This window comes from Nerophis ophidion, linkage group LG25 (genome assembly GCF_033978795.1).
Source record: "Nerophis ophidion isolate RoL-2023_Sa linkage group LG25, RoL_Noph_v1.0, whole genome shotgun sequence".
Lineage (NCBI taxonomy): Eukaryota > Metazoa > Chordata > Actinopteri > Syngnathiformes > Syngnathidae > Nerophis > Nerophis ophidion.
The window spans coordinates 22602185-22612620 of NC_084635.1; the positions used below are offsets into that span (position 1 = coordinate 22602185).

The following is a 10436-nucleotide window of genomic DNA, read 5'->3' on the forward strand; positions in this document are numbered from 1 at the left end:
GTTTATAGGATACCATATAAAGTCCTTCAATGAAAATAACTTTCATAGCACTGAAAGGATATGTTGAAGGTGGATAATCTTCTCCTACAGCTCAGTAGCAGCTCAGTCCACCACATGGACCGGTCCATTCACAGAGAATACTGTTCAGTTTAGCAGCACGTCTGGGGATGCTACTGTCAGTCTCTCTTCGGTCTTAGAATTACCACAATCCGGGTCACGGCACCAAAGATGTAACCCACACTGTCACTGCCTCTCGACACACCCTTGGACTCTGCGTTGTGTTTTTAGTGTTTATAAGGTGGGTTGTTGTGTGGAGAGATTGGACACTGGACACAGTGGTTCTGGATTGTGGATGAGACCTTGTTGCATTTATTTGCTCACAGTAGTGGTCCTCTCTGGCTCTGGTCATTAATCTTTTCAGTGGAAAAGAAGAACATTGTCAAAGATGGCGCCTAGACTATGGTGTCCACTGAGGGACAAAAAGGTGAGGTGTGCTGAACCCACAGGTAAAAATCAACAGAATAGTGACATCCAGTGCTCATAAAGAGGTACTGTCTTATACATTAACAGGCTACTGCCTTATATATATAAGCCTTGCTTGTTCAATATTCAATGCAAAACTTGCTTGGGTCCCTATTAAAAGGTTAAGTTGTTCAACTTTGGCCCTCGGCTTTGTTCAATTTAGAATTTTGGCCCACTCTGTATTTGAGTTTGACACCCCTGCTTTATGCGATTTCAAATTACCGCTATTGAAATCAGCCTCCTCCATTTTGAAAATGATGAAAGGGGAAGTGTCACTTGTGACGTCACGAGTTTGACCAGGCGGTAATACTAAGCATGCGCTTTTTAACAGGACACTTCGCGGGAAATTTTAAATTGCAATTTAATAAACTAAACCGGCCGTATTGGCACGTGTTGCAATCTTAACATTTCATCATTGATATATAAACTATCAGACTGCGTGGTCGGTAGTAGTGGGTTTCAGTAGGCCTTTAATGTGTGAATGTGAGTGTGAATGTTGTCTATCTGTGTTGGCCCTGCGATGAGATGGTGACTTGTCCAGGGTGCACCCCGCCTTTCGCCCGAATGCAGCTGAGATTGGTGGACAAGCGACAGAAAATGGATGTTTTGGAAAATTTGCAGGAACGTCAACCAAAAATAATCAAATATAACATGTCTCTGTTAGACAAATCATATATAAAATATAACAGCATAACGTGCAGTTTTATTCCCCGGTTTTGGAAAAGTGGGACGGGTGGTTTCGGTTTTCTGTAGAACCTGCAAGTGCCTCTGGGTCACGTGGTTGCAACCTTTATTTTGAAAAGCTAACCCGGAAACAGTGTTGAAAGCGGTAACGTGTGGGGGCGGGGCTTATGATGATTTATGAGTGGAAACGTAAAGTTAGTCGGACGTCGTCACACACACGCCGGCTCAAGCGCACCGCGTGGAAGTAAACCGGCGGACATAACGAACTCTCGGACATGTCTGGCGTGCTGGCGAGGCTGCTCTTCTACCCGACCCTGGCCTACAATGTGCTCATGGAGAAGGTGTCTTCGCGGCGGTGGTTTGACCGAGTGGACGAGACTGTGCTGCTGGGAGCTCTGCCGTTCAAATCCATGACCAAACAGGTCAGACTGGTCAGCTCGTCTGTTTAAAAACCGATATTTTCTCTCCATTAATTGCTTAATACTTTAGTGCAGTTCTTGGAAAAGTAAGGCCCGGGGGCCACCTGCGGCCCGTTAAGCTTTTCAATCTGGCCCGCTGGACATTCCCAAGTAATATTTTTAGATCTTTAAGATGGAAAGTGTAGCTGCCATTATGATGTGCAGTCATGGTTTGTAATTATCGTAGGTCTTGAACTATACAACATATTTCAATGGTTGGAATCTGCGCTTTAGCATGATATTTTAGTGATGAGTGTTGTCCTGAATCTCCTGATACCATACTTGCCAACCTTGAGACCTACGATTTCGGGAGGTGGGGGGCGTGGTTAAGAGGGGAGGAGTATATTTACAGCTAAATTCACCAAGTCAAGTATGTCATATATATATATATATATATATATATATATATATATATATATAGTTGTGATCAAAATTATTCAACCCCCACACAATTTTGGTGTTTTAGCAAGTAGGACATTTATTCCGTATTTTGTTTATAGTCATATCAAATAAAGATGCATTAAATAGACAAATGCAACTTGAATTACAACATTATATTTTGTAACATACCAAACTGTCATTTCTCTTAATATCTCATTGACAAAATTATTTAACTCCTTGAAGATCATAACTCTTAAGAACAGAATTTGAATAAGGTCTTTTCAAATCAGGTGTTGAAAACACCTGTCGATGTGATTAGAACCATAACGAGCAACTATTAAACTGATTGGAAAAAGTCTGTGACTCTCAGCTTCTTGTAGATGGTCAATGGTGTATTTGCAACATGGTGAAGTCCAGGGAGTGGTCAAAGAAGTCGAGAGGAGGTAATTTCTCTTTATAAGAAAGGATATGGATATAAGAAAATAGCAAAGACATTATACAATCCAAGAGACACAGTTGGGAGCATAATTCGCAAGTTTAAAGCTGAAGGCACAGTGGAAACACTACCTGGGTGTGGTAGAAAGAGGATGCTGTGTGCAACTGCTGTCCGGCATTTGAAGCGTACATTGGTGAAAAACCCCCGGGTAACAGCCGAGGAACTACAACAGGACATTGCAGAGGGGGGAACGCAGGTTTCGTCCCAGACAATAAGGCGCGCACTACGAGATGATGGCCTCCATGCCAGAACTCTCAGGCGCACCCCACTTCTGACTACCAGGCACTAGAAAAATAGACTCCAGTATGCCAAAAATCATCTGGACAAACCCCAAAGGTTTTGGGAAACTGTTTTATGGAGTGATGAGACAAAAGTTGAACTATTTGGGCCTATGAATCAATGTTATGTCTGGAGGAGAAAAAAATGAAGCTTACAAAGGGAACACCTTGCCTACTGTTAAGCATGGTGGGGGGGTCAATCCTGCTCTGGGGCTGTTTCTCTGCCTCAGGTACCGGGAATCTCCAGCGCGTTCAAGGCATTATGAATTCTATTTCCTACCAGGATATAGAGCATTCCTCAACTTTATCAGTATTTATTGCCACCTTTCCCAACTTCTTTGTCAGGTGTTGCTTGGCATCAAATTCTAAAGTAAATGATTATTTGCAAAAAAAAAAGTTTATCAGTTTAAACATCAAATATGTTGTCTTTGTAGCATATTCAACTGAATATGGGTTGAAAAGGATCTGTACATCATTGTATTCCGTTTATATTTACATGTAACACAATTTCCCAACTCATATGGAAACGGGGTTTGTATATCGCTATGTATTTTTTTAAAGGGTGAATATTTGTTAAATCTAGTGATAAAGTTGCTTAGTTGGCAACACTGATCGGCTCTACCAAGTCTTTTCCTCTGGAAGACCATGCATGTACGAAGCATACAATGCGTACCGCCACCTACTGTACGGAGTTGTAACAACAAGCTGCTTTAATACAATGGACCTGGTTTACCGAGCTCTAAATACTTTGCGCTAAACAAGCAGCATGTGCAATCTATAACATAGCGTGTACTATAAGTAGGCGTGTTTTGTGCGATTGACTAACACTGCGTGTGCAATTACAGGGTGGTGCAGACCGTTTTATTTAGATGATGATTTTGCTTGTACTATATGAGGCATCACCACGAGGACACTCACTTACTCAGCATTCACGTTATGATCCTACCTGTGGCGTTTTGCTATGTTTTCAAAAAAGCAGGTGACATGTAACCACTTTTTAAGGGATATTTAACCGCAGTCGTGAAGTGCAATCATTGACAACCCTTTTTTTTTTTTTTTTTTAAACCACTGAAGGTGCATGGGAGGGAGGCTGCACTTATGTGCTCAAGACATACACAAAAATGCATTATTCAAGAAGTTTTGGACATATAAGAAATATGTTAGTAATATATATTCTATGTGAACAAAGTCATTAAAAATATTAAATGACAACAAAATGCTAACCTGACTCTGGCCAGATCTTTGTAGTCCGCTGAGCTCCACACAAGGATCTGGGCTCGAAGGCATTGCAAACTCCTTCAAGATAGCAAAAAATAATGAACCAATAAGGATCGCCGGGCGGGATTTCATAGATGTGACTTAGCGCCTGTTAGATTCAAACAACAATGGCGACAGAAAGTCCTCGCTGCGTTGTGTGCTGACATTGATTCTGCTATTGCAACTGTTTTGTCGAATTTATTGAATATGAATTCTTTAATAGATGAACAGAGTACTGTTTTGAAGCCATGATTTATTGGTGGCAAGGATGTTTTGGCTATTCCGATCGGGTTTGGATTTCCCAGCGTCGATCTCATCAGCGTCACGGGTTGATTTCGATGTGAGTGGATGAAGTAGCACGTCATTCAAGATAACGGACAAGTGGTTTATCCAATCACATACAATTACTTTTTTTTTTACAAGGCCCCGCCTTCTGAAATACATCTCCTATTGAGAACTCCCAGATCAATGTGTGGAGCTCAGCGAACTACAAGCATCTGGTGAGAGTCAGGTTACCAAAATACATCAATTAAAATCGTTTTAATCATGGCAGCTATGAAATTAAAAAATTATGTTGCTGAATAAATGGTCTAATTTTTAATTTCTGATCATTCAAGTATGATAAAACGTACATGAAGGACGGAGGATTCTCTGTCGGTCGTGTGAAAAATGACACCAAAAGGCACCCATTGAAATTGTTTTATTCAGCTCCCTTAATCATAGCAGCTATAAAATTTTAAAATGTTGCTGAATAAACAATGTCTAATGTTTAATTTCTGACCATCCAAATATTTTAAAACGTAGAGGTAGGACGTAGGATTCTCCGTCCGTCGTGTCTAAAATGACACCAAAAAGCATCAATTTCAGGTGAATCCCTCTTGAAACTCATCGAGAGAATGCCAAGAGTGTAGCAAAAAACTAATCAGAGCAAAGGGTGGCTATTTTGAAGAAACTAGAATATAAATCATGTTTTCAGTTATTTCACCTTTTTTGTTAAGTACAAAACTCCTAGGGGTGTGGGAAAAAATTGATTCGAATTCGAATCACGATTCTCACGTTGTGCGATTCAGAATCGATTCTCATTTTTCAAAAATCCATCCATCCATCCATCCATCATCTTCCGCTTATCCGAGGTCGGATTATTCAAAAATCTATTTTTTTATTTTTTTATTTTTTATTTTTTATTTTTTTAATCAATCCAACAAACCACTACACAGCAATACCATAAAAATTCAATCCAATTCCAAAACCAAACCTGACCCAGCAACACTCAGAACTGCAATAAACCGCTCAATTGAGAGAAGACACAAACACGACACAGAACAAACCAAAAGTAGTGAAACAAAAATGAATATTAACAACAACAGTATCATATTAGTTATAATTTCAGCATAGCAGTGATTAAAAATCCCTCATTGACATTATCATTAGACATTTATAAAAAATAAAAAAAAAACAATAGTGTCACAGTGGCTTACACTTGCATCGCATCTCATAAGCTTGACAACACACTGTGTCCAATATTTTCACAAAGATAAAATAAGTCATATTTTTGGTTTGTTTAATAGTTAAAACAAATTTACATTATTGCAATCAGTTGATAAAACATTGTCAATTATAAAAGCTTTTTACAAAAATCTACTACTCTGCTTGCATGTCAGCAGACTGGGGTAGATCCTGCTGAAATCCTATGTATTGAATGAATACAGAATCCTTTTAAATAGGGAAAAAAAATAGTTTTTGAATCGAGGATCGTGTTGAATTGGGAAAAAAAAATCGTTTTTGAATCCAATCGTGACCCCAAGAATCGATATTGAATCCAATCGTGGGACACCCAAAGATTCGCAGCGCTAATAACGCCACATGTTCTTTCGTAGTTTTGATGTCTTCAGTGACAATCTACAATGTAAATAGTCATCAAAATAAAGATCACATTGAATGAGAAGGTTTGTCCAAACGTTTGGCCTGGACTGTAGATCTAATCATGCTTATCTCCCTTGGTATCGATTACATCAATGTTTGTTACATTCTGCCCACACAGAATGGCTGGTTGTGAATTTTACATCAGTGCCAACTTTTAAATACATTTTTAAGAAAGATATTTTGCATGATTAGACAGGAACTGAAAACAAGGTCTGAGAGTTTGTTTTGCTTTCCACAGCTGGTGGAAACGGAAAATGTTCGAGGAGTTATCACTATGAATGAGAGCTATGAGACCAAGTACTTCTGCAATTCAGCTGAGGTGAGTTCATTAAATATTCTGTCTTTGTAAGTGTAAGAACCACACTGTCAAATGCTAAATAAAATATAAATAGTCTTAGAACATCAGCGAGTTGACTTAGAGCAGTGGTTCCCAAACATTTTACCATCCCGTACACCTTCAAACATTTAATCTCTATCTTCGTACCCCTTTTCCTCCTTGTTTTTTGTCTCTGCTGAGTTGTGGAATAGTAGATTTTTTTTTAATATTCTAAGAATAGCAACAATTCAAAAATCCTTTAGAATTATATTTAATGAATAATACTTCAACAAAATATGAATATAAGTTCATATACTGTGAAAAGAAATGCAACAATGCAATATTCAGTGTTGACAGCTACATTTTTTGTGGACATGCACCATAAATATTGATGTTAAAGATTTATTTTTTTGTGAATAAATATTTAGAGTTAAGTTCCTGAATCCAGATGGATCTCTATTCCAATCCCCAAAGAGGGCACTTTAAGTTGATGATTACTTCTATGTGTAGAAATCTGTATTTATAATTGAATCACTTGTTTATTTTTCAACCAGTTTTTAGTTATTTTTGTTCCTTTTTTTCCCAAATAGTTCAAGAAAGACCACTACAAATTAGCAATATTTTTGCACTGTTTTACAATTTAATGAATCAGAAACTGACGACATAGTGCTGTATTTTACTTCTTTATCTCTTTTTTGAAACCAAAAATGCTTTTCTCTGATTAGGGGGTACTAGAATTGAAAAAAAAATTCACAAGGGGTACATCACCGAAAAAAGGTTGAGAATCACTGACTTAGAGCTTTGATGAAAAATGTCAACTACTGCTGAGTGGGATTTGTTTTGGCACCACTCATGAATTATAAAGGGGGTGAAGTGAAGTGAATTATATTTATATAGCGCTTTTTCTCAAGTGACTCAAAGCGCTTTACATAGTGAAACCCAATATCTAAGTTACATTTAAACCAGTGTGGGTGGCACTGGGAGCAGGTGGGTAAAGTGTCTTGCCCAAGGACACAACGGCAGTAACTCGGATGGCACAAGCGGGAATCGAACCTGCAACCCTCAAGTTGCTGGCATGGCCGCTCTACCAACCGAGCTATACCATTTGATAGTATTTTTGGAAAACTCAGAGCTGAGGGTTCTGTTTTGCAATCTTCATGTAAACATAACGTGTTTGCTGCAGGAGTGGCAGGCTTCAGGGGTGGACCAGTTGAGGCTGAGCACCGTTGACATAACTGGCGTTCCCAGTTTGGAGAACCTGCGTCGTGGTGTTGAGTTTGCTCTGCAACATAGAGAAAAAGGAAACAGCGTTTACGTCCACTGCAAGGCCGGACGCTCCCGCAGTGCCACGCTGGTCGCTGCATATCTCATACGGGTCAGTTCATAACACAAACTGTCACTCACAGCATGATGCACTTGGTCGAACAAAAATACAACGTCGTCAGTTAATGTGCAGCCAATAGTGAGTTCCGTTAACCTCAGAAGTTGAAAGATTTCACAGCCGATTTATGAGTGTTCCAGTTACCAGGTCGGAAATCAAGATCGCCACATCCCAGAAAGCTAATTTTGCACGAGCCTTGTCTGAATATATAACTTATGGAAAAATATGCACCTCTTGAGCACCCTTTAAACGCCGTGGATAAAGAGGAAACACAGATGCTATTGCATGCGATATACAGCGTATATCGCATGCAATACAGATATACAGCAGTTCTTCTCAAATAGTAGGGTGGGCTCACTGGGTGGCGCATGTGACCGTGGTCAACATGCTTTATCATTATCATTCTTCAAACTTAATTTTAAAAAGCTGTGCACTACAAAAAGTGCTCATTGTAACTTGGGCTGGGCGATATATCGATATACTCGATATATCGCGGGTTTGTCTCTGTGCGATATAGAAAATGACTATATCGTGATATTGGAGTATATGTTCTCACACACTTGCTTTTCGCTGCGGGCATTACACTACAGGCACTTCTCACTCTTCTACTCTATCCTTCTCACATAGACATAAAACAAGCGCACCTTCTTACATACGTCACATACGTATACACCCTCGCAGAGCAGAGAGGTAGCAGCATGGGTAACGTTAGCTATGGTGCTGGTGGTAATACGAGAGAAAGAAGGTGTGAATCTGGTAACAAATGAAGGAAGAATTAATTCCAAAGAAAAACAGCAGGGGGTCCATCGTCTGGCGGTGGTTTGGCTGCAAGCGGGAATATGTCGAACTGACAACCGTAATTTGTCAAGTGTGGGGCAAAAGCGTTGCTACAAAAAGTAGCACTACTGCTAATATGTAGCATCATTTGAAAAGTCACCTGCTAGAGAATGAAGAGTGCTTACTATGCATGTCAACATCTCCATTCAGTGCCACACCATCAAAATGCCGAGGCAACCATTTCCAAATCAACACCGTATGAAAAAATAGTCAACAACATAAGGAGATAAAGTCCGTAGGAACCTACCACATAGCAAAGGATGAACACTATTTGATTTCCTATAAAGCAGCTCATTTTTATTTGACAGTTATTGAAATGTCTTGTGTGACATCATGCACTAAAGTGCACTTTATTTGTTTTAAACTATTGTAGTGGCGTTTTGTACAAAAAGTGCACTTGAATTTAGTGTTGTTTTGATATGTCATCTTAGTGACATCATGCACAAAAGTGCACTTCTAGCTCGTTTTAAAATGTCTGACAATCTTGCACTTTGTTTTGGAAATGACGAATGTGTGTGCCACTGCTTAATAACTGTTTAATAAATACAGCTTTAGTCAATTTACTTATTTGTGAATTCCCTCTCTGCATGAAAGTTTAAAAGTAGCATATATTAATGCAGTATAAATAAATAAGTTGGCTCTTACCGTAGACATGAGCGGAGCTTGCGTCCTCCTGCAGCTGTGGACTCTCTTACCTCCTCCCACCGGAGACACTGGCGGTCACCACACCCGTGGCCACACCGCTCCGACTTTCAGGTACCATATAATCTCACTAAAACACTAGTAACACAATAAGCAGATAAGGGATTTTCCAGAATTATCCTAGTAAATGTGTCTAATAACATCTGAATCGCTCCCACTTCCCTTGCCTTTTTTTTTCTTTTTCTTTTTTCTCTAGTCCTTCACTCTCACTATCCTCATCCACGAATCTTTCATCCTTGCTCAAATTCATTGGGAAATCGTCGCTTTCTCGGTCCGATTCGCTCTCGCTGCTGGTGGCTATGATTGTAAACAATGTTCAGATGTGAGGAGCTCCACAACCCGTGACGTCAAGCACACATCGTCTGCTACTTCCGGTACATGCAAGGCTTTTTTATTAGCGACCAAAAGTTGCGAACTTTATCGTCGGTGTTCTCTACTAAATCCTTTCAGAAAAAATATGGCAATATCGCGAAATGATCAATTATGACACATAGAATGGAGCTGCTATCCCCGTTTAAATAAGAAAATCTCATTTCGGTAGGCCTTTAAAATTCTATAGATTGGCGCCTGTTTTGACACGGCGTGATGCTGATATTGTTCTTTGCCAGCAGCTACATTGTGTGACGCCTGAGGAAGCGTGTCAGAAACTGGCGTCTATCCGGCCACACATCCTGATACGTGCTGCTCAGCTGGACATGCTGAGGAAATATCACCTGCACGTGTTTGGACAGTCTCATTAAGTATGTAACAAAGCATTTGGATGACTTGATGTGCCTACTGCCAGGGGGCAGGACTCTAATTCCCCATACTTGAGCCTTTTTTTCCCCATCTCATTCAGTTTTGAACACTCAATGGAAAACATCTGGGTTATTTCACCAAAAAAATATTTTTAAAATATAGCTTTTCAATGTTTTACGAGACACATTTTAGCTATTGAGTAGATTATTCTATATCTATTTTATACCAACTTTGTGAAGTGTAGAAAGTCAGTACACCAACACACACATATATTTGTTTTAGTTGCTGTCCTGACTTTTCCCAAACCAGTTAACCTACAATGTGTACGTCAGTTTTGCAGAACCACTTGTCATATAATGTCCACAACTAAATGGCCTGTTTTTAATTTTCTTAAATGTTTTTTTCCTGTATACTTTGTCTCCAAATATGGACGTTCTTTGTTAAATAAAATATTAAAATCCTT

At 39.4% G+C, this 10436-nt stretch overlaps 1 protein-coding gene across 2 annotated transcripts; it reads left to right on the top strand.

The window, feature by feature from the left end:
- The first annotated feature begins 1333 nt into the window (after nt 1–1333).
- ptpmt1 (protein tyrosine phosphatase mitochondrial 1) lies at nt 1334–10436 on the top strand. Of its 2 annotated transcripts, none has more exons than XM_061887212.1 (4): nt 1334–1628; nt 6238–6318; nt 7499–7690; nt 9844–10436. In XM_061887212.1, exons 1-4 carry the CDS (start codon nt 1482–1484, stop codon nt 9973–9975), a joined length of 552 nt encoding a protein of 183 aa, XP_061743196.1. In that variant the 5' UTR covers nt 1334–1481; the 3' UTR covers nt 9976–10436. The 2 variants fall into 2 exon arrangements, with proteins under 2 accessions (XP_061743196.1, XP_061743197.1); XM_061887213.1 differs by having other exon boundaries at nt 1336–1628; nt 9847–10436.